The sequence below is a fragment of the Leptodactylus fuscus genome, chromosome 3 (genome assembly GCF_031893055.1).
Source record: "Leptodactylus fuscus isolate aLepFus1 chromosome 3, aLepFus1.hap2, whole genome shotgun sequence".
Taxonomy (NCBI): domain Eukaryota; kingdom Metazoa; phylum Chordata; class Amphibia; order Anura; family Leptodactylidae; genus Leptodactylus; species Leptodactylus fuscus.
In genome coordinates this window covers 38,596,820-38,622,056 of record NC_134267.1, presented here as the reverse complement: position 1 = coordinate 38,622,056, position 25,237 = coordinate 38,596,820, and the positions used below count along the sequence as shown (strand labels likewise).

The window sequence follows — 25,237 nt, the reverse complement described above, 5'->3', positions numbered from 1 at the left end:
TCATCATCCTTAGGTCTTTTAATAAGCTTAGAGGGGTTGAGAAGCTTAGAGGGGTTTATCTGAGATATAATAATAAAATGTACCAGTATGTTACCGACATGGGTTAATATGTATTACTAATATACACCCCGGTCCCCCTGAGCCCGGTTGTGGAGGGCAGCAGGGGAGACCACAGCTCTTGGTCCTCTGCTGATGTTCCGACTCTCGGTCACATGACCCGCTCCTCTCTACACAATGGATCTTCTGCCTAAGTAGAGCGGAGTCAGTGATGTCAGTGGGAGTCTGTGCAGCTGCAGGGGAGACAGAGGATCGATAGTTCTGGCCTCCCCAGCTGCCCTCCCACAAATGTAATAAACAGGGTCCTAGAAGTGTGAGATATATATTAGTAATAAAGCTTATCCAGTACAAGGAATACACTAGTAAGCTTTAGTATCTATCAGTGCCCCCACATGAAACATTATGGCACCCACACTTGGTATAATGGCCCTGTAGTGCTCCAACATGTAGTATAATCGCCATCTCAGTGCCCCCACATGTAATATTATGGTACCCACACTCAGTATAATGGCTCCTGCAGTGCTCCCACGTCTAGTGTAATGGGTCCCACACTCAGTATAATGGCCCTTTCAGCGTCCCCACATGTAGTGAAATTGTCCCCTCAGTTGTTCCAATTATGGTAGGACAGTGGTTCTCAACCATGGCGAATACCCGCAAGGACTGAGGGATGTACCCCTGGAGTACATGCAACAGGTTGAGAGCCCCTGCTATAAAGTGTATAGTGTAGGGACTGGTTGTCAGGCCCCAACTATCTGATATTTATGACCCATCCCATAGACAGGCCATAACAAGAACTTCCTGAAAAAGCCCTTTAAGGTAGAAGCGTGTTGGTGGCTGTGATTTTCACCCCATGCAGTTCACACAATCCTTCTTCATTGTGCTAAAATCTAATATCAGACTCCGGCCCAGGTACATGTTACCTCCTGGTTGTTGAGGAATCCATAGCCTGAAATTTGTATCTTGTGTCCATGGAGAACTAGACGTAACCATTTAGGGTTACAGTATTTTTGCGTTTTTGTACCAAGGTATCATATACAAGTGAAGAACTTCTATTTATGTTGTAATGTTACTGAAAATTAATTTTTTACTGTGATTTTTGTCCCCAGAAACACAAATTATTCAACAAATGGCATTAGAGACAACTGTGGCTCAAGGAAGACTAGAAACTCTGCAGATCTACAAAGTTCTTCAGTGCGTCCGAGAGCAAGACAAAGAACAACTAGAAAAACTTACAAAACTTGGCGTCCCAAACCTTATAAACCTCACGGAGCCCAACAATGGTGACGGTGTTCTACACGTGGTCGCCGTGGCTAATAACGTTGACATGTGCAATTTCTTGCTTAACCTTGGAGCCCACCCTAATATGCAGGACTTAAAGGGGTATACGCCAGCTATGAAGGCTATCCAACTAGGTCATGACTTAGTGCTGGAGGTTCTTCTGGAGGCCCAAGCTGACATGACCATTGTCAATAAAGAAGGAAAAGGTTATTCACACGTAAACCATTGTCTTATGTTTTTTGTAGAACATGCAGTTTTATTGTACCTAGAATTCTTTTCAGAACCCTTTGTATCATATGTTAACATCGCAAAACTGAATTTCTAGATTAAAAAAACACTAAAAAGTGTCATAATTATTCAGTTAGTCCGTCAGACTTGGTAATGACTAAGGGCTGGTTCACACGTAGACAAGGGGGCGGATTTTGACAGCGGATTTCGCTTCAAAATCCGCCCCTTTACAATGGTGGTCTATGTAGACCACCGGGCTTTTTTTTTCCACTAGCGGCGGGCTGCCGCTAGCGGAGAAAAGAAAGGACATGCCCTTTCTTCAGGCGGAAGCCGCGCGGCTTCCGCCCCCGGCAGCTCCCTCCTGTCGGCTCATTCATTTGAGCCGACAGCGGAGGGGAAAGCCGCGACCGCGATGGTCGCAGCAGGCAGGTTTTGACAAGAGAGAGACGCGGCTCGCCGCGTCTCTCTCGGTGTCAAAACCCGCGCGGGCAATTCACGTGTTAACTGACCCTAACTTTTTATGCTGGTTGTTATGTTTATGGCTTACGCTGGGTTCACACCTGCGTCTGGGGTCTCCGTTCTATGGTTTCCGTCTTCTGCATGCCAGAAGACGGAAACCATAGACCGGGTCCGGCCGTGCGCGGCGGTGAGCGTTTTGCGCTCTCCGCCGCGAAACCGGATTTTTTTATCCGGACACAGAGTAGTGCATGTCCAACTCTGTGTCCGGATTATAAAACCCGGTTTCGCGGCGGAGAGCGCAAAACGCTCACCGCCGCGCACGGCCGGACAGCTTTCTCACCCATTCAAATGAATAGGTGAGAAAGTCTCCTGCAGGTTTCCGTCTCCTGCCTGTGTTTTAGGCAGGAAACGGAAACCTAAGTACGGAGACCGGGCCGCAGATGTGAACGAGCCCTAAGAGTTTATGTTCTCAGCTCAGGACCTGATTTCATTTTTAGTTACCGTATATACTCAAGTATAAGCCGACCCCCCCTAATTTTACCACAAAAAACTTGGAAAACTTATTGACTCAAGTATAAGCCTAGGGGGGAAATGCAGCAGCTACTGGAAAATTTCAAAAATTAAAATGTTTTTTGGGTGCAGTAGTTGCATTAGTATTACGGCTGGTCATAGACCCCCCCCCGTTAACTCGAGTATAATCCGAGGGGGGCTTCTTCAGCACAAAAACTGTGCTTAAAATTTCGGCTTATACTCGAGGTATATACGGCAATATTTATTTTCATCATTGTCTGTGGGCAAGTAGGGTTTTGGTAGACCAGCAGTGGACATAAGGGCCACTAACTAGCGTTCTTCTATATGTATCCATGTATCTGATGATCCTATGTCATACAGTTAAACCTTGATACTACCAACTTAAATCTAATACTTATGGTAAGAAACATACTATAATCCATTTATGGAACTCTTTGACCCCTTTTAGACAACCAAAGCAAATTCTCCATCACCTAGAATACTCTAAATCTATTTAAGGTATTGGACTAGGACATTATTCCCATCTTGAAATTGCCAGACCATTTTGGAATTTCATGATATTTGAGCTTGGAAATATTTTTTGCAAGATGCAGAAGTTACATGTTGAAAAATGCCATTTGGAAGCCTTGATAAAATAAGCAACATACGAGGGTAGTCTGAAAAGTTTCCGACCTCCACATGTAGATGGCAACACTCGTCAACCAAACTTGAGGAATGTGTTCGCGTATGCGTTGGAATGTACTCACAAAAACTTCAGCGGTTTTTCTTTGACAGTCGTTGAAGTGAGTCGATGCGAGTGATTTTGTGAAAATGGATAATATTGAATATCGATATTTGTTTTTGAAAGGCAATACGCCTTCGCAAAGTAAAGACGAGTTGGACGCTGTGTACGGGGACTCTGCACCATCATGTACCACCGTCAAATTTTGGGCAGTTGAATTTAAACGTGGCCGTACCAGCTTGGTTGACGATGACAGCACGGTCAGCTTTTTCATCCCTAAAATTTCAACCAATATGTGGCAAACACATTCTTTCGATATGCTCATAGCCTCTGCTATCCCTCTAACCTTCATTCGACGGTTCTCTAGCACCATTTGGTGAACTTGAGTAATGTTTTCGTTCGTGGTTGCAGTTTTTGGCCGTCCCGAACGTTCATCATCAACCAAGCTGGTACGGCCATGTTTATATTCAGCTGCCCAAAATTTGACGGTGATACATGATGGTGCAGAGTCCCCGTACACAGCGTCCAACTTGTCTTTAATTTGCGAAGGCGTATTGCCTTTCAAAAACAAATATGTAACGACAGCTCGATATTCGATTTTATCCATTTTCACAAAATCACTCGCAACGACTGTCAAAGAAAAACCACTGGTGCAAAATGGCTGACATTTTTGTGAGTACATTCCAACGCATGCGTGAACACATTCCCCAACTTTGGTTGACAAGTGTTGCCATCTACACGTGGAGGTCGGAAACTTTTCAGACTACCCTCGTATGCCAGGATGCCCTGCACATATTGCTAAGAAGTCCCTCGTATCACCACAAGTGCTGCCAACTATCGTATGCAATGGCTTCTCAGATCATCATACCTGCAAAGGCAGGATTGAAGCACTCGCCATGATGCTTTCATACTCAAACCTGGGGGTTGTCAAATGCCAACTAGAACCCGGATTTGTCATTGGTCTCTGTTTGAGTACAATGTAGAGACATACCGAACAATCACCTACCTCTCACCAAGAATTACACTATCCAAAAGTAGGCTCTGAGATCTTTTTTTAGGGCAATGGAGAAAGCACTTTTCTGCCTTCTTGTAGCAAGACCCGGGATCTAAACACTTCTGTCTGGGTGCATTTTATTGTGAATTAGTCTTTTTTATGAACACACATCCACCAGAAATGCCAAATATCAACCCGTTCTGTTTTTTAGGTTTGAATAAGGGGCATGACCATGCAAGTAGTTCTGAGTTTGTATTCAGGACCATGTTTTATGGCTTTATAATTGTGACTATTTTCTTTTTTCATCAGGGGTACTATTTTACTGCATTTTCCCAACGAAGAGACATTTACGTTGCTTTCAGCTAGTGTTGGCCTCTGGAGCTGATGTCAATAACACATCGGCGGACGGTATACCGGTGCTGCTGGCGGCATGTGAACAGGCTCGAGATTGTAAAGAAATGTGTCTAAAATTATTGGAGAAAGGAGCTAATCCCAATGCATTTAATCCGGTAGGAATATACATTGCATGGCTGTATTCTCAATATGGGAGGGAAAGAAGCTGCTTTTGGCAGGTTATCTAACTCGTGAACGCAGGATAGACAGGTTGAAATCCAACATGCCATTGAAGAAGGCTCAGAACCACTTAATACTAGGGCTAAGCAAACTGGCTTGTAACAAGCTGGGTTCATTATGGATTTTCCACCTGCAAACACTATTATACTCGGGGGTCTGAAGAGCAGAGGCCCGGGCAGGTGAGTATCTGTTGCAAACAGTGATACTAACCTTACCTGGACTATGTTGTACCATCCAGCGGTCCCTCAACATCATTTGTGGCCCTCCTCTAGTCTTCTGAATTATTTTATTTTAAATGTAGACTGAGTCCCATATAGGGCTCACAATATACATTTTTCCCTATCAGTATGTCTTTGGAGTATGGGAAGAAATCCACACAAACACGAGGAGAACATACAAACTCCTTGCAGATGTTGTTCCTGACAGGATTTGAACCCAGGACTCCAGCGCTGCAAGGCTAACCACTGAGCCACCATGTTGCCCCTAGTCTTCTGAATTATATCAGTGACTGTCGGGTACTGCTCAGGCCCGTGATTGGGCTTTGAGGGTCACACGGAGTGAGCCAATGTTTATAATACTCTGAAGAGACCCCAGAGGATAATAATAAAGGTTCCAAGACAGACCGAAAAAGACTAAACAGGAGGGGGAACTCAGGAATATTCCGCAAAACAAATCTTTTGAGATTTGCACATATCTGCTTAATATGGGTAGCAAGAAATCCGCAGGTTCTGCATTCATCTGAAGCTTATGGTCATCATCAGGCCACAGTGTTGGCACTGATCGGTGTGAGGTTTGGGTGTCAATGGGAGCGTATACGGCGCTCAAAATCTCACACGGCGTATAGGTGCCGGGTCACGCGGCACATTACTCCGTGTGAATGCACCCTTATAATGCACAGATAAGGTAGTTGATGGGAAGAATATGAAGTATTCTCTCTCCTAGTGCTACATGAAGAAGAAACCTGAAATAATATGAAGGGAGCAAGCCAAATATTGAAAAAAATCTGTACATTTGGAACCATGAAAGATTTTGCTGATAGTGTCCCATTAATATGACATATAATCTATATCTTATATTTTTCCATTTAGAAAACAGGTCGCACTGCGTTAATGGAAGCGGCTAGAGAAGGAGCCTTGGAAGTGGTCCGCAGTATCTTAGAGAAAGGGGGAGACGTGAATGCTATTGACAACCAGCGATATCACGCCGTTCATTTTGCTGCTAAAGGTGGATTTTTTGAGGTATGACTTATACTTCTTTGGGTCTCACGGTTTGAAATACAACCAGAAGTCAAATCATTTTCCAGTCTATTAGTTTGTAACTGCACAGGACTGCCTCTATGTAGAGTTTAACATGGTGTGGAAGGATTTTAGGGTAAGTTCACATGGAGTTTTTTGGTCAGGATTTTGAGGCCGTAAACGCCTCAAAATCCTGACCAAAAAGACGGCTCCCATTGAAATCAATGGGAGACGGTCAGGTGTTTTTTCCGGGAGCCGGTTTGTTCTGGCTGCCAGAAAAAGAAGCGACATGCTCATTCTTCAGGCCGTTTCACCTTGCGATTCGGCCTGAAGACACTCCCTCCTCCCGACTAGGCCCATACATTGGGCCTAATCCGGAGTGGAGTGCGTGGCTGGATGCCGATGCAGTGCACCGGCATTCAGTCATGGCTACCCTTATTTGGACCGGAAACTGGGGCAGCCTCCGCCTCAGTTTCCGGTCCAAAAACCTCGTCTGAACTTACCCTTACTGTGTATGTAGGGGAAGACACCTGGACAATTGAATCTTGAAGTCATGCATCAATAAGTAGAGCCATCTATTCCCATCACATGGTTAAAACAGTTGATGATATATCTGATGACTATCTGAAATGACTCTCTCTACTTCTAGATCTTGAAGGTGTTGTCTGCATACAAAGGAGACATGGCAATTATTGCAATGGATGGGAACAATGCCCTTCACCATGCAGCCACTGGTGGTTTCGCGGATTGTTGCAAGTTCCTTGGACAAAGAGGTATTAGGTGGTGCTGAATATGATTAGAGCTCAATGCTATTTTATTGAAGACATTTTCCAGATTTTACCATTGAGGTCCTATCCTTAGGATAGGTCATCACTTAAAGATAGTCAGGGCCTGACACCCAGAATCCCAGCCGATCAGTTGTTTAAAGGGGCTACAGTGTTCATGTGAGGGCTAAAGCCCCTGCAGTACTTCCCAAGCACAGTGTTGTTCATGTGTGCGGCTGTGCTTGGTTTCGCATCTCAACTCCTTGTTCCTTCCAAAAGCTGATCCACAATGGTTCCATGTGTTGGACCCCAACGGATCCTCAATTGAAATTTGGATTCTGTTGTTCCTTTGGATTGAAAACCCTACAGGGGGAGTAAAATGAAAAAATAAGCAATGCTCACCAAATCTCTCTGTTCCCCATTTTGCTATGTCAGAGCGCTGACCTCAGCTCTCACATGATAAGCACCATGATGTCACTGCTAATATGTCACCAACGTGACCACTGAGACCAGTGATTGGCCGGTAGGGTCCTTCATTGCTTCTATTTTTATGTTACCTCTTCCTCAGCCCCCCAAGGATTTTCCAGTTTACCTGGTCAACATGATAATTTTCCTTTCGGTGTAATGAACAGGTTAATGTTAAGAATAGAGATGAGCGAACAGTGAAATATTTTATATTCGATATAATTTTCAAATAGCCCCTCAATATTCGACAATTCGAACGGATATCGAATCCCATTATAGTCTATGGGGAAAAAAAGCTTCATTTCAGGGGAAACCACTATTCGACTCAGGAGAGTCACCAAGTCCACTATGACACCCCAGGAAATGATGACAACACCTTTGGAATGCAACTGGGACAGCAGGGGAAGCATGTCTGGGGGCATCTAAAACACCCGAGTCCCTGTATTATGCCACTAATAATGCGGAGCTGACTTTTTCCCATAGGAATGCATTGACCAGCGTTGTACTTTCATTGCGTTTTCATCATAAATCAAGACAAAAAACGGGATGAAATTACAATGTGTAACAGTCCTTAAAGCACATATGTGTGAAGGGCCTTTTATTATAGAAGGACCCATGGTCACATGACCATATATGTACAGGTCCTCAGAACTGCACAGAGGTGGAAAGCCTGAATGCATTTCATGGATGAAGAGAAGCCAAAGAGGAGCCACCGTGACCAACCCATGGTTCTATAGAAGAGTGGATAGCGTAGCAAAACATCTGCAAACCAGTTCCCTTTAACTTATTCTCTACCAGTGATGCAAATACTATCATTCATTTCCATTTCATGGCTCGAAAGAAAAGCAGCATTTTTTCTTATCTGTCTAAGACCCCAAAAGAACTTGTCTTGCCCCTGCCAATAATACGAAGGCGTGCCAAAAACTATCCACACTCCAGGTAATAAAACTCTGTCTGGTCCCAAGATTTATCGAAGTTTTTGTGCACAGTATGGAGAAAGTGTTTTGTCGTGAAGAAGCGTATATGAATGGAGAGAGAAATTCAAGGAAGGTCGCGCAAGTATCATCCTTGAAGGAACCTGTGTTCCTTCAAGGATGAACCTGTGTCGTGTCATGATTTTATCAGTGGAAATCTGGGAGCAGATTCCCCCACAGCTCTCTAAAATAAAAGGGCAGAAGCACTAAGTATTGGGCAGTGTGGCCCTTTGGTTCTGATCAGCTCTCCTCTGAGAAGAAGGCTTTCTATGAATCCATACACCGCATGCTTGGGGGGTCTCTACACCCAAACACTCTCAGATCAGAACTCCAGCATGTCACTATAGCGTGTCAGAAGTTTTTAAAACTCATAGATAAGATAAGATAATCCTTTAATAGTCCCACCATGGGGAAATTCAGTGTGTTACAGCAACATGGATTTCCCCATGGTGGGACTATTAAAGGATTATCTTATTTTATCTGATTTTCATAAACTTCTGGCACGTCATTGTGACATGTTGGAGTTCTGATCTGAAGGTATTTGGGTGTAGAGACCCCCAAGCATGCGGTGTATGGATTCATAGAAAGTACTTTAAGGTCAGGAAGTCCTTGCGGAAAAAAATTGGTTTAGTCTTCTATTTCACATCTTTGACTCAAATTGCCATCTGATTCCTACCCCAACCGTTTATGGAAAGGGTTGCAGTGCCTATGTGAGGCTACTTCTCCTTTATGTGGCTGTTATGTGGCATCATATGACAACATGTCGGCCACACATGCACATGGCCCTCTTCTCTTAAGTGCATGTACTATGGAGAAAGCCATCAATTACCTAAGACTAGGGTTGAGCCAATTTTGAGATTTCAAGATCGATTTTAAAATCCGATTTCCAATCATTTTCCAGTCGATCTCGATCGTGAAATTTGGTCGATCGCCGATCGGAATCTGATCTTTTCCGATCCCGATCCTCAACCCTAGTCAATGCTTCTCTATGGGAAAAGTTGCTTTTAGGGTTGAGCCGATCTTGAGATAACCTCCGATCTCGATCCCACTGGAAAAGATCAGGTCGGAATTCCGATCGCGATCGTGAAATTTACTTGATCACCCATCGAAATCCGATCTTTCCCGATCGCTCAACCCTACCTAAGACTTCACAAGCGAATTCCACCTCTTTTGTAGGGCCTCCTCTTATTAGCTGGATAGGATCAACAAATGACCATTAAGGATGGTGGGAGGTGTCAGGGGACTCTTACAAAACCTAAAGTGGTGAAGACCCAATGTCCCCATGTGCTCTCCTTTTACGCAGAAACATTTTATTCACCACGTTTATGTTTTTGTATTAGATTTTTATTTCCAGATGCCTTCTTGAGATTTGCTGTTAAAATTTTGCAAAAATCAGTAATTTTTTTTTTTTTTTAATATATATAGGTTGTGATCCCACCTGGAAAAATATAAAAACCCTAACACCTAAAGCAATTGCCAAAGAAGGAGGCTTCAAAGCTGCAATGAAGGAGCTAGGAAAAGCAATGCGTCTGTTTAAAAAATACTCCAAGCCAAGCGCAAAAAATCCCAACCCGCCATGGGCCCTTACATTACACGACTGGTCATTCGAGCACCAGGCGGCCCTTCGAGAATCTTTCGCCACGTTGGATAAGGGGGAAGGAATTGTCTCCAGGGAAGATTTTGTTGAAGTTCTTACAGAGAAAGGAGCTCCAGTGACCCCAGAGCAAATGGAGAATATTGTTCATCTTCATGAAAAAGGTAGAGGTGGGAACATCAGTCCGGAGGAGTTTTTGAAAGGGTCAAAGTACCTACAGAAAGCTTTTTTACTATCATCCTATGGAGCAAAAAAGAAAAAAGGAAAGAAAGGGAAGAAAGGAAAAAAAGGAAAGCGCACACTACCAATGCCAATATGTACAATGCCAAGTCACCTCATCTCCCGCAGAGAAGATGGTGGACCACCCAACTTTATGATTGAAGCCTGCCATAACGTTACTGATGTCAACCGATTTGATTTTGATCACCCACCCCAAAACCCACTGACAGATGATACCGGCTGGTATATGGATGACCAGGAAAAAGTGTATACTCCTATAAACTTTGCCACCAAAGCCGGAGACTTTGAGTCCCTGAAGAGGGCCTTTGAAGAGGGCGTATCAGTGGATGTGAAAGACATCTTTTATAAAACACCTTTAATATCTGCATGTGCTTATGGGAATATGGAGGCTGTCAAGTTCCTTCTAGTGAAAGGGTAGGATTTCTTTGCTTTAAAAGTATTGACAATGAACATTACCTAGAGATTGTTGTGTATACGATTATTTAGTCATTTAAGTCTATGCCAAGACTGTTTCTGGAAAATGTGTAAAAAGACTGTGTGTGAATACAACCTAATGGTAAATCTGGACTAACTGATAGGGAATATGTTATAGATTTGATGATAGATGGGATCTGAATGCTTAGGCCCCCATGATAATAAGAATGGGGGTTCCTTGTTCCCCTGTATAAATGTAGTGTTGGTTGCTTAGGGGTTTCTTTTTTTGTGATAGAGCCAAGTGCTGTATATAGCTTCTCTTTAACAGTGCCCTAAAAATGAATGGAAATACAGTGTTTCTGTGCAACGCTCACTCCATTGAGACAGCAGTACAAGAAACCCCCATTATCATGATTGGTATGTCTTGGGGATAATTGAAACAGGTTGGCTGCTTTCTTCTTATATTGTGCTTCAAACAGCACCTAATGGGGGGAATGTATTAAGACTGATGTTTGCTATCAAGGGGATCCAGCCTCTAAAAGGGGTTTCCCATCTCAGCTTTTCAGTCAGGCTGTATGCAATGTCTGCTTCTCACTTCCTGTATTTCTCTCCCTTCTGCTGAACAGGACAAACAACACTTTTGCAGGTCAGATAATATGCAGATGCTTGTACAGAATGACTATGTTATTTGTGTGTTTACCAGCAAACTGCAATTATCTGAACAGATTGTCCTGCCGGCACTGAGTAATTGACATCACTTGTCCTATAGGTCCATGGTTGTAGCAACATTGTGTAAATAATGGGAGGAATAAATCCACATAGCAGGCAAACAAAGCAGAATTTCTAAAGCAATATATTTAGGAAAAAGCTTCAAGTTACATAAGCCACCAGTATAGATAGGATCCTTGAGATGGGACAACCCCTTTAATAAATCAGATGCACTGGGATAAATTTCCTGCATAATTTATGCCATGCCATAATTCATGGTGTGAGTTATAATAAATATTTCGGGCTTGCCTTTCTGTCATACTCTGCCCACTTTTCAAAAAGCAAAGCACAGAAAGAGGGATGTGGCACATTTTTCTGGTGCAAGAAAGGGCTTTGCACCAAAGATGGGCCTAGATGATAAATTCCCCCCAATGTACCTTACATACATAAGATCTTCCACGTACTGCCCCTCTGTACTCCTCTTCATACAGATCTGCACTATTTGCTCCAGAGCTGCATCCAGATATAGTGTAGGCCTCCATTGACAAAAACTGGGGAAAGTTTTACTATAATGTCCGCACTGATCTTATGTCACTAAAGTACATTATGTGTCGTCTGCAGCACAATCATGAATGTAAGATGATACAGTAGTTCTCTGTTGTCTGGACAGTTTTGGTTACTCTTTTATAGTGTTCTTAGATATCTGACCTACAGTGGCGTAACAAGGAATGGCGGGGCCCCGTGGCGAACTTTTGACATGCCCCCCCCCTCAACCGACCGACCGACCAACCTCCCACATTCCTGCATACACTATTATGTCCCATAGTGGCCCCTGCACACAGTATTATGTCCCATAGTGGCCCCTGCACACAGTATTATACCCCAGTACACAGTATTATGCCCCATAGTGGCCACAGTACACAGTATAATGTCCCATAGTGGCCCCTACACACACTATTATTCCTCATAGTGGCCCCTGCACACAGTATTATGCCCCATAGTGGCCCCTGCACACACTATTATGCCCCATAGTGGCCCCTGCACACAGTATTATGCCCCATAGTGGCCCCTGCACACAGTATTACCCCACATAGTGGCCCCTGCACACAGTATTATGCCCCATAGTGGCCCCTGCACACACTATTATGCCCCATAGTGGCCCCTGCACACACTATTATGCTCCACGGTGGACACCCATGAACAATTATTATACTCTGGGGTCTTATAATAATTGGAGACCCGGGGGGGGGGGGGGGGGGGGGGTATAAACATAAAAAACAATGTTACTTACCTATCCCTGGCTCTGCTGCACTCCTCAGTGGTGTTGGCCATCTTCAATGATGTTCAGGACGTCACATGATCTGGCCCCTGCCAGGATTGGTAAGTAAATAGGACCCATTAAGAAAATACAGCCTATTAAGAAAAAAAAAAAAAACAGCGGTGGTGGCTGTCGCCGGGCCCCTATTGTCCTGGGCCCTGTGGCAGCTCCTACCCTGATAGTTACGCTACTGCTGATCTATATCATTCATTATTACCGGCACATCCTGACATCTACTATTTTAAGATCTTCTAAATTCTGTTACTTTGAAATCCTGATAAAATATGTAGAATTGTTATAATATGATGGAAATATATATATACTACCAGCAGAGGGAGCAGAGTTGTATGAGAGCTGCTCTGCTACGCTATGTCTGTAAGAGCAAGAAGCCTCATTCATCTGCAGAGCTGCTCCTCCTGAGGAGCTGCAGTGTGGACTGACGCTCGCCACTGCTTCTTACTACTCTTCCCGAGACTGCCATAGAGATTCCTGGAGGTCTCCGCAGTCTGCAGCCCTGTCCTTATAGATAATACTATACATATTGTACATAATGGTCATTGTGTGTAAAAGAGCAAATCCTCTAAAGCTAGTACAGTATGCATCTGCTGTGCTCTAAGGCTACATTCACACTACTGTTATTACTCTCATCCGTCATAAGATGGCAGCAACAGACATTAACTGGATCAGAGTAACAGACACTGAGCCCCCAATGCCTGTGTGTGACACTAATGTAAATGACATGACGGACACTTTCCTTCATCACGTTTGTTCACTTTGTTTATGGATGCATGCAGGACTTTTTCTTCTGTCGGAAAAGTAAAAAAAAAAAAACATGACGGAAGCAAGCCTTGGTCATGTTTTTGATTTTGGGGTGAATGCATGAGGTGAATGGCGGGGCCCTGTGGCGAACTTTTGACATGGCACCCCTCCCCCCTGACCGACGCTAAAGTCCGATACCCCCCCCTGCGCATTCCTACGCGCACTATTATGCCCCATAGTGGCCCCTGTACACAGTATTATGCCCCATAGTGGCCCCTGCACACAGTATTATGCCCCATAGTGGCCCCTGCACACAGTATTATCCCCCATAGTGGCCCCTACACACAGTATTATCCCCCATAGTGGCCCCTGCACTCAGTATTATCCCCCATAGTGGCCCCTGCACTCAGTGTTATGTCCCATAGTGGCCCTTGCACACAGTATTATCCCCCATAGTGGCCCCTGGACACAGTATTATGCCCCATAGTGGCCCCTGGACACAGTATTATGCCCCATAGAGAGCCCTGCACACACTATTATGTCCCATAGTGCCCCTGCACATAGTATTATGCCCCATAGTGGCCCCTGCACACAGTATTATGCCCCATAGAGAGCCCTGCACACACTATTATGTCCCATAGTGCCCCTGCACATAGTATTATGCCCCATAGTGGCCCCTGCACAAAGTATTATGTCCCATAGTGGCTCCTGCACACAGTATTCTGCTCCATTGTGGGCATCCATGAACAGAAAGGTAAGTAACTCTGTTTTTTTAGGTTCTTTTTCCTCCCCTGGGCCTCCAATTATTATACTCAGGGGTCTGAAAAGACCCCCCCGAGTATAATAGTGCTTGTGGGGGGCCCACGGTGTCACTTACCTATCCCGGCCCCTGCCAGGAAAGGTAAGTAAGTAGGGCTTTTTTACCGGCTGGAGTAACTCCAGCTGGTAACGGCCTATTAAAAAACAAAACAAAAACATAGTGGTAGCGGCTGTCGCCCATCCCCCTAATGTCCCGAGCCCTTTGGCAGCTGCTACCATGGCTACCCCGGTAGTTATGCCCCTGTGCAGACGGACGCCAGCCAGAAGGGGCTTCATCTGTATCTGTCATTTAGACAGAATCCCCACGTGCCGTAAATGCAAAAACCTTGGTGTTTTACAGTCACGTTTTTTGAAACTGCAGCATGTCAATTCTACCTGAGGAAATGACGGCAGTTTCCCTATAGTTATAGTTGAAGCAGAAGGTCTGCAGAGGAAAACTCTACAGACTTTCTGTGAAAAGCGCTGCAGGAAAAACCAGGATGCGTTTCCACCACGGTTTGTCCAGCACCACGGTTTGTCTGCGGCTCATTACGTTGGGCCTTAAATGTCTAGATAATTCCTTATAGGACCTTGGCCTCTATAGCTTTTACCATTTTTTTTCCAGGAATCTATCTGTCTGGAGTTTTGTCACTTACAGTATTTTCTTTTGCTCCCAGCGCTGACGTGAACACAAGCGATAATTTCATGTGGACTCCACTTCACCATGCTTGTCATGCTGGCCAGAGTGACATTGCTGAACTGCTGCTAAAACATGGAGCTAAAATAGATGCCATTGCCTTTAATGGATCCACACCACTCATGAGAGCCGTGGAAAGTGGAAGCCTGGATTGTGTTCAAGTATTAATGCAATCCGGAGCAAAGGTGCAGATTGTGAACAAGAAAGGTAACTAGTGCAAGAAAGAAGTCTATGGAGAGATGAAACCAACAAACATATCCTGGGGTTTGGAGTAGGTGTCGGAGTTGTCTGTACCATATGTCTATTATGGGAAATCCTCAACTCCAGATTGGCGAATCTTTGAAGATTTGTTTGACAAAGATTCGGAAAATTCGCCCACCAGTTTTGTTTATTCGTGGTTTACACTAATGATGAGCGAGTAGTATTTGTCAAATATTTTGCGTGCAATCGGCCGAACACCAAGGGGTTAAACGTTTCGAAGATTCAATGCGTTTAACCCCCTGGTGTTCGGCCGATTACACGCATTCCTATGCCGGGCGAGGTATTCGAGGAATACTACTCGCTCAACACTAGTTTACACCTTTACCGGGCTTCTACCCATTATGCTCTGGGGTCTGAAGAGATCCCAGACTATAATAATTTGATCTTCTGCAATCAGTTACATTGCTGCAGTGTGATATCTTATCACAGGAGACAACACAAACCAAAGAAAAGTCACAGAAAAATGTTTTTCCAATAACTTTGGTTTTTGTTGTCTTCTGTGGTCAGTTTAAGCAATTGCACAAGTTCGGGTTAACTCCGCTACATCTTTATGTAAGGCATATTTCTTATCACTTCCTTGAGTGAATGAAGCATGTTTTCCTGTAATGTATTGTGGTAGTAATCCTCAATCTATAATTTTCTTTTATCTTTGTAGGACAAAATGTTCTCGATGTGGCGAAAGCGTATGCCGATTATAGACTCATTGACTTAATTCAAGCCAAACTGGACAGCTTGCCAAAGCCAAAAGAAAAGAAAGGAGCGAAGAAGAAAGGTAGAATGGAAGGCAAAGCAAAAGCATTATCTAAGCCACAGACCCCTGCAATCCCAGAGGTCATATCTACAAAGCAAGAGGTACAATTTACTTATTTACCTACCTCCTTCCCCATGTCACTTTCATAGAACTCTAGAGAAGCAACTTTGAAGTCTTATACAAATGAGGCAGTTGGTGCACTGGGGGCGGGCCTTCAGCCCTGGGAGTGCAGCTCTTGTCACTCAGACACCTACCATCTTCTGCCTGCGCCACCCCATGAAGTGCGAGTAGTCCTGCCAGGGGTGGACCTACCTTTTTTGCCGCCCGAGGTGGACGACAGAACCCCCCCCCCCACGGGGCCCTGGCATAGCGCCGCCTGAAGTGGTCGCTTCAAGTCGCCTCATGGGAGGTGCGGCGCTGAGTCCTGCCCAGTGCTATGATATCACCCATTCCTCTTGAATATCAAGAGCTGTTCTCTCAGAGCTCAAGGCCCGCCCCTAGTGCACCAACTGCCTCATTTGCGTAAGACTTCAAGATCTACAAAAGCGACCTTCGTAAAACCGATAAGTTGTTTATCACGAAAATGTGCTCTCTAATGCAGAGGCAGCAGCTGAACACATTTAGGGGAGGTGGTAGTGTCCTTTTAAGTCATTCACCAAGAGTACAGTCAGAAAAAAGGATATATAAAAAACTTAACTTTTAATATACAACATAAAAAATATATGGATAGATGCGACACTCCTGCACTGCCTCAGTACCAGTGATCAGTCTCGGCAGATCTTATATCGATTGCTCATCCTGAGGACGATTTTTCCTTAGTCCTTCTAAGACATTCGGGTGCTCGTACAATATACTGTAATGCTTCTGTTGTGTATGTGATTCTAATAATGTTGTGCATTGTTATTGGCAGGTATCAAAATCAGAGGTTCTGCTTCCAATAAAAGAGAAGAAGAGTGCCATTGTCCAATTAAATAATCTCATCGCTTTGGGAGAAACGAAGAAAGTCGACATAACCTTTATACCAAAATCAGTAAGAAGCTTTTCTCATAATAATAGATGTATTACTATATGTACATGGCAGTATTTTGCTTCAGTATTCGTAAGCCAAAAACCAAGAGTAGGATAAAACGCAAAAGATAAAACTTTTCATTATACACAGTCCAGTCACATTAATGTGACCACTGGTCAAAGTCCAGAATAACCACCGTTGGCAGAGCGGACCGCTGCGAGACGTGCAGGAAGAGAGGGGATGTTGTGATGATGTCACTGGGATGTTGAGCCATTGCGACTCCAGTGCCATGGCCAGCTGCGCTAGGTTACGTGGTTGAGCATCCATGGCGCGAACAACCCGATCGAGGTGGTCCCACAGATTCCCGATTGGGTTCCAGTCCGGGGAATTTGCTGGCCAAGGGAGTACGGTAAACTCATCCTGGTGCTCCTTGAACCACGCACGTACACTGCGAGCTTTATGACATGTCACATTGTCCTGCTATTAGATGCCATCATCCTGAGGAAAAACAATTCGCATGTAGGGGTGAACATGGTCCGCAAGGATAGATGCATACTTTTGTTGATCCATCGTGCCTGCACAATGATGAGTGCACCCAGATGGCTGATGACACGTGTCTTCTGCCATTGGTTATTTAACGTTGACGGCAAAAGTAGGCGGTGCTCACATTAATAGGACTGGACTGTATAGCTTTTCTTTGTTACTCCTGCTCCAGCCAAGGACCAGCCGTCAGACAGTAGAGAGTTGGATGGATAGGCCTGTTGAATTTCAACATATCTTATGCTTTCTTCTCAAGGTAGATAAGTCATCACAAGTATGGTTACATTAAGAAAATTTGTTTTTGTTATTATTGTTGGTCACTTTTTTTTCCAGTGGACAGGACAATAGATCTACGAGGCACAAAATATCCCTGGGTCATAATGAATAGGAAGACTATGGGACACATTTATCAATACTGTCGAACTTTGCACTCCCATTCATAGTTTATTATTAATAATAATACATTATATATATATATATATATATATATATATATATATATATATATATATATATAGCACCATTATATTCGCTGTACAATTTTAGGGTTCAAGTACAGACAATAAGATACATTACAAAGAAATAGTCACTTCACACAATGGGACTGAGGGCCCTGCTCACAAGAGCTTACAATCTATGAGGTAGAGGGGGTGACACGAGGTAGCAGGGGCGGCATTGCTTATACAATGGTCAGACAATTTTGTAATAGAGGTTACTGTCATTACACAAACATAAAACTGTATGAGCCATCACCAGTCGTGTCCTTTAACGTGCTAATTAATTAATTTGTATATTTGGATCTTAAAGGGATTTTACAACTATAATCCTGATTCCACCAAATAAGGGATGAGAGTCTAACCCGCAGCTATCACGAGCAGCTAAATAAAGTGCTAGCGTGCATGCTTAGGGTCCATTCCCTGTTTTGCAGCGCTGACATTGACACAAATTTACGTGTCAGAATCAACGTCGCGTTACATCATAGGAATGGACCCTTAAACTGCTGGAGATCAGATCCACGTTCTTATGATTATTGTTGGTTGCAGCATTTCCAACACTTTTCCCCTATTCTATGGATATAAAATGAACACCATTAGTGAGAAACCCCTTTACCTCCCCTCTCTGCCATGGATGGGACAGTCTTGTTTCTTTGCCATCCACTTATTATATATAATATATTCTCATATTTTCCAAGGTTTGGATTACTGAGCCTTCAACATCAGATCGTATAAGGAAGAGAGAGCACCAGAGGGAACGATTTACATATGAAGTTGACTTTGAAGACTTCAAGATGCCATTTAGCAAGAATTTAATGGAGAAATCATTGGCATTAATGAATAGTGAGGCTTCCATGTGTATTTAAGCATATATACCAGTGGGCAAGTTTACATGACGTACAGTTTACATGTAATAAACTTGAGATAAAATGTTTATAGCCATCAATTCTATAACAGTACTGTATTTACAATGCCAATAGTTAGGTGAGCTCGGTGAGAAATACATTTCTTCAGCTGTCGTACAATATAATCTATCTTGTGATCTCTGTAGCCATATAAGTCAGTAAAATGGTCAGGTCAGTGGTTTACAGGTGAGAGTTATTGGGTGACCCAATGCCTTTCTTGCCAACATATCTCTGTTTTTGACAATATGCAAACGAGCTCTTGGGGGTAATGAGGGCGTTGCCATTGCTCAAAAGTGATATGCGATAATTCCCTCGTTCCTACAAGATCTCATTTGCATATCGACAAAAAACAGGTATATCTTGGCAATGGAGGGGAAAACACTGTTTGGTTTAGGTGTCCGTAACCTATCTATCTGCAGGGCTGGGGTGATATACTGGTTCTGGTGAGACTAACCTATCTAGGAGAACTCTTACAAGATTCTGTAATAATATGATACATCTGGATGATTGACGCTGTTATAAATGAATACCATGATGGACCAGAGCCTGCAGGAGCTTCTTGAACTTAATAACTGCTTGCTACGCTATTTTTACATTTAAAGTAAATAAAAGAAAAAAAAATATTATCATAGTAACAATAAAGACATTAATTTCATTCCTTTATTCAGAAAAATAGATTTTTTTTTTAATTCTAATATTATAACATTTTTTTTTTCTTTACTAATGACAGATTTGTGTGGGTTCCCTGTACTGTTAGTGCTATGAAATAAATGACTCATATAAAATTATGTAGAATTAAGCAAGGCTAGTGATTGTATTATTTCATGCAACATGACAAGTCCAACACTGGATGATTTGGAATCAGGTTATTTAGGGTTAGCCTAAAATTTTATATGGGCCTTTGGACTATACAAGCGAAGAAAATAGTCATAGACCCCCCCAAATCCAGGACATCCTGGCAAATAGCCAGAAGAACAATGATAAAGATGCTCGGACGCATGGAAGTGACGGGTTCATTTTTAGCCCCCAAAAACCTGAGCTGACAATTCAGTGTTACCTGAAGCTTGTGATAATAACTGTCTAGGTAAAACAATGGTCTGATGCAACCAATAGGAAGCGTTTACATAAGAAGTGTCCTAATGATGGTCTTAATAAATTCTTTGAAGAATTGGATGTTGTTTCTTATTTAAAGGGACCAGAACCCAGCATGGCGACCCAACCCAAAGATAGATAGGTTAGGGTAAGTTCACACAGGGTTGTTTGGTCAGGATTTTGAGGCCGTATCCCCTCAAAATCCTAACCAAAAAGACACCTCGCATTGAATTCAATGGGAGCCGCTCAGGTCTTTTTTCCAGGAGCCGTTTCTTCCGGTTGCCGGAAAAAGAGGCGAGATGCTCATTCTTCAGGCGGATTTGCCTCGCGATTCGGCGTGAAGACACTCCCAACTAGGCCCATTTATTGGCCTTAATCCGGAGCGGAGTGCGCGACTGGATGCCGGTGCAGTGCACTGGCATTCAGTCACGGCTACCCATTTTTTTGTCCGGAACCTGAGGTGGCCTCCGGACCAAAAAAACCTGTCTGAACCCGGCCTTAGGTCACCTGAATCAAACTGTGCTTCCCCTTGTGAAACGCTGCTTCTGTTACTGAGATGCCTATTTTGTCAATATGCAGATGAGCTCTTGTAGTAATGAAGGCATGGCCATTGCTCCAAAAACAGCGATGGAGGCGGCGATTCACCGGGGGAATACACTATTTAATATAGGTGGCCCTAATCTTTATTTCTACAGGGTTGATATTCTGGGTTCTGGTGAGATAGATAGATAGATAGATAGATAGATAGATAGATAGATAGATAGATAGATAATCTCAAAGCTCACAGACCTGGAGTCAACACTTTCCAGACCAGTCTGACCAGTTGTATGTATACTATGGGATCATTGTTCTGGAATAACAGAATGACCCCAACAATGAAACCACCTATATGCAAATGTAGTTGTGAATGTTGTTAAACTATAGCAATGCTCTAAGATCCTCATAGGCAGCGCCTTTATAGGATGTTTCCTTTAAAGCCCTGCTGTCCACTCCTTCTTCCTAACTCACTAATACAGCGGTATTATCCTTGTCTGCTGTGTTATATATACAGTGAAACTACAGACCAGGCATGGTTTCTGCAAGCCTGCTAGTTGACAACAAGGCACTGTCACTTTAACACACTTTGCATAAATGAATAGTATGGACAAATGTAAGAAGCCATGTAATATATCTTATTAGACCAAAATGTTTCTTTCCATTATCAGGCTCTTTTACTGACTTAACTCTGAAATCTCTGCTGTATCAGTCTCAAAATGGACTGAAGGCCACATGTACCAGATTACACGTGTCTATAGAAGTCTGTAGGGGGAGAAACGTGAGCAGCAGCTAAAAAAGACACAATATTTGATGCTGATGTTAAACAAGAATTGTGATCTACCATTCCTATACACCTATATGGGGATTAAATCTACTATCATTGCACTGCTGAGTGTGAAGTCTCTTATTTACTGACGTGATTGACAGGTTGGGACTTCTCTACTCTTATTTATAATAGTGTCACCTACACGCTTATCCTCCTCCGTCTAATACCTGTTGCATACATTTGGCAGGCACATGAGGAAGACATTATACTTCCCAAGTACTGACATCCCCTATTAATGGAGAATAATATGACACAGGGAGGAAAATCAATATAACCGGCCTATACTTTTACACTGATGTTTGGAACCAGGTTTGCCCATCATTGCTTATAAGAGAGGTCTACCATGTTATTGTGCAATGCAGCACCAGGTGTATTGTACACATGTGCCAGTTTACAGGTGAGTTTGGTCTACTATTTGTAGCACCCTTGTGGTCATTCTTACCCAGGGTTGTACCTAGCAAAGACTGGGCCCCATAGAAAACATTTGACTTGCCCCTACCCCCTACATTGCATAGGGCTCCGTTTTTTGGTGCCTCCTTTCTTGACCCCAACACAGCAAAACCCTCCCTTTGCTGGCCCTGACGTGGTATAACGCCCCATTTTCACACAGTATAACATCCCACAGTAGCCATTTCAACAAGTATAATGTTCCACAGTAGCCCTTTCACACATTGTTAGACTAAGGGGTGTCTTTGTGACAATGATGTGACCCAGTTACAGACCTCAGTAGTCTGCGAGGTCTCTGTAGAGACCAGAAAGATGAGTAACACTGGTTTTTATGTTTTCACCTCCCCTGGGCTTTCGATCATTATACTCTGGAGTTTGAAGAGACCCCGGACTATAATAATAGCAGTGGAGTTGTGGATGTGTCTGAACGAAACCTCCAGGTGAACCTCGCAAGGTTTGCCCAACAAATATTCTAAGTGCTACGGCCCTACTTACCGATCCCCATTCCTAATCACGGCCTCGTCCGCTTTTCCTTCAGCAGTCACTGCGTCCAACATCACGTTGTGATGTTGTATAGAGTCAGCGACGTAATATGGGGAGCATGGGCCCACTGGAGGCTGAAAGGGAAGCGGAAGTCAGCAGGAACAAGGATCAGTAAGTAAATAGGAGCTGATACCTACTGGGATTACTACAGGAGTTAGCTTCCTATTTAACAAAAATAAAAAAAGGGGACCCAGTAGGCCCCCTAATGTCATGGGCCCTGCTATGGCAATAGTCGCAGCACTGTTCTTAGCCTAAGTGATATCCTCCAGTCTTCAGAAATCTACCGTCAGTCGAAACCGATACCAATAAAAATCTCCCAATCTCGTCCCCACAATCTAGTCCAGCTCTCTTCTCTGTAATCCTCCTCTGCCTGTATACCCCCAGTGTTGCGGTTATTGCGGCGTATCTCTTTAAGTCCTCTTCTACTGTTCCATACAGATGCTCTAACTTAAAGGCAGGCCCTGTATTTAAAGATTACTGCATCAGAGTAAAAATAGAATTAATTTCTATTTGTCAAACCGGGTAAATGTGGAACAAAAGACAATTGTCACATGACCGACATCGCCGTTCTCTTCTGTCTATCTGGAGTTATTATTCTTGGCTCTATTTACTCACCTACTTATCTCAGGTTTCATTATTCTCCCGGTTATTAATAAATGTTCTATCTTTCACTTGCGCTTACTACAGGTGTCAGAAGAGAGCTGAATGCTTTCCACCTAAGGACGGAAAACAGCAGCCGTGTGACCATGAGTCGGGCACATGAGCCCTGTTATTTGTCACTTCGCGGGTTGCGGAGTAGATTTAGGGAAGCTTTTAGACTGAAAATGAAAATTATCTAAGCTGGAGCTTTGTCGCCGATGACAAAAGAATATAAATTGCGCTGTCGCTTTGATCATTTTACTTCCCACACATCGTTGTCTCACTCCAATTATCACTTAGTATTCCTCAAAAACAAATGCAGAAGAAGAGCCTCGCAACCGCTGCTTTAACCCCCCAATGGCCATAGCTCAACCTAATATTTACCGGGGTTTCCCTTTACCCTTCTGGGAGATTGAATATTTTGACTCATGACAATAATGTAACTCACAGTAAACAAGAGCACTCAATGCCAAGCAGCAGCTGAAAAAGCAGCGGGATATTTTATTAGGTTAAAAATTAGCTCCATGACATCCATTTATTAATTAGAATTCATATTACCAATGTCATAAGATACATTTCTAGTTCAGTTTTCAAATTCTGTTTTCATTTTTGCTATTATTACCTCCACTAGCATCTTGCTCACGACTTTGCGGGTTGGCGTTGTGCCGCTTATATATAGGAATTGGTGTTTGGTTAGGACTCTTCGTGTGGCCCCACGTTCAACATTGCGCTCCGTGACCCCGTTTGGCCTTTCTACCTGCAGCCTTGCTCTGGCTCCCCCCCCTGTCCCGCACCCGTTTGGGCCTCTGCGATGATACTCCTTACCTGTCCCGTGTCCCTCATCTTTATCTCACGGCCCTGCCCTCCCCCTCCCCAGGGTATCCCCTGCGGAATCTGCCTCTCCCTGCGCCCTTTGTCACGGCACACCGGCTCCCCTCTCCCTCCCTCGACCCCCTGGCTGTCCCTCCTCAGCCCCCTGGCGCTTCCTCCCCAGGCCCCCTGTCCAGCGCCCCCCCCCTCTAACCTCCCCTCCTCCTGTGTCTCCCACCTGGCAGGCACCTACTGCAAGCACCACTCCTGAGCACCCCCCTTCCCCAACATTCCCTGCCGTGACACCCCCTTTCTCGTGGGTGAATAACACTGCATACTTACCGAAGCCTGGGAGGCGACGGTGTGCGTGAGTGCAGACACAGGCTGCACGATTGCTACATTTCCGACTGACACACAGAATCCCTAGGCTGCTGCAGCACTGCAGGTCGATTAGATCTTTCTGGCAGTGGCGCAGGCGACCTCCTACGGCGGTTTGTTTGGGACGCGCCGGAGGTGTGCGAGACGCCATGTTCCACTGCTTGCTGCCCGACGGCTAGCGCCGCCCACGCAGTGACGCCAGCCAACCGAGTGAAGGGCTTGGGATGACGTCATCTCAGGTCCTTCAGTGACTTACTCCGTGAAAATCACCAGTCGCGGCAGCAAAGTCTGGTGGTGTACGTGAATTTAAAGTAGCCTATCTTTCAATCCCAGACCCAAGTAATGTGTGTGGGAAATTTTAAGCTAATCTGTTCGTCCGTATACGCGTGATTGAGGAACAAACATCCAAACACACAAACCCACAAACATCCAAACACTAATATTAGTAGGATTTCACGATTTAACTCCTCTTACTGTAAAGAACCCTTTCCTATATTACAGGAGGTCTACCCGACCACCACAAAACTGCTTCTAAACCACTTCTATGCTGTTGTACAGCTGGTTAGTGACATTGTGAACATAACTTTCTTGTGTCAAAATACCAATTGAGGGAGCCTTCACACGATGTAACGCTGCGCTCATTCTGATCGTAAAAACACGTTCAGAATGAGCGTGTAAAAAGCAGCTCCCATTGACTTGAATGGGAGTCGGCATACGTGCGCTCTCCATTGAAATCAATGGGAGGCTTTTTTCCCTATGCTTTCAAAGTATTACGCGCGTCAGTCAGGATTTGGTCCAGAAGTTGATTGAGAGCATGCCAGGGAGAATTGCAGAGGTCCTGAAGAAGAAGGGTCAACACTGCAAATATTGACTTTCTGCATTAACTCATTCTAACTGCCAATATAAGCTTTTGTTACTCATAATATGATTGCAATTATATTTCTGTATGTGATAAAAACATCTGACAAACACACATAAAAACCAGAGAGCAGCAGATCATGTGAAAATATTATATTTGTGACATCTGCATTGACATCTGTGGGGCTTCCGCACCCATTCTGTTCCAATTACATGGATGATTGTAGAGCAGATCCTATACTGCTCCGTGTTATCAGAATGTAATGAATCTGGAATCCCCATAGATATCAATGGATCACAGACTGCACTTGGATGTCGATAATCTTGGCCCCCAACTCAG

The 25,237-nt window shown here is 43.9% G+C and overlaps 1 protein-coding gene across 1 annotated transcript; it reads left to right on the top strand.

Moving 5' to 3' along the window:
- Window positions 1-1,172: 1,172 nt before the first annotated feature.
- On the top strand, window positions 1,173-18,728 carry ANKEF1 (ankyrin repeat and EF-hand domain containing 1). The gene is made up of 9 exons (XM_075269504.1): window positions 1,173-1,541; window positions 4,578-4,777; window positions 5,930-6,079; window positions 6,726-6,849; window positions 9,705-10,527; window positions 14,788-15,014; window positions 15,724-15,920; window positions 16,730-16,849; window positions 18,561-18,728. The coding sequence occupies exons 1-9, from the start codon at window positions 1,184-1,186 to the stop codon at window positions 18,726-18,728; spliced, it is 2,367 nt and encodes a 788-aa protein (XP_075125605.1). The 5' UTR covers window positions 1,173-1,183.
- Window positions 18,729-25,237: the final 6,509 nt, after the last annotated feature.

Coding starts and splice junctions, on each gene's coding strand:
- ANKEF1 (XM_075269504.1), top strand. CDS start 1,184: ATGGCATTAGAGACAACTGTGGCTCAAGGAAGACTAGAAACTCTGCAG. Junction 6,080..6,725: donor CTAAAGGTGGATTTTTTGAG/GTATGACTTATA, acceptor CTCTACTTCTAG/ATCTTGAAGGTGTTGTCTGC. Junction 6,850..9,704: donor CAAGTTCCTTGGACAAAGAG/GTATTAGGTGGT, acceptor TAATATATATAG/GTTGTGATCCCACCTGGAAA.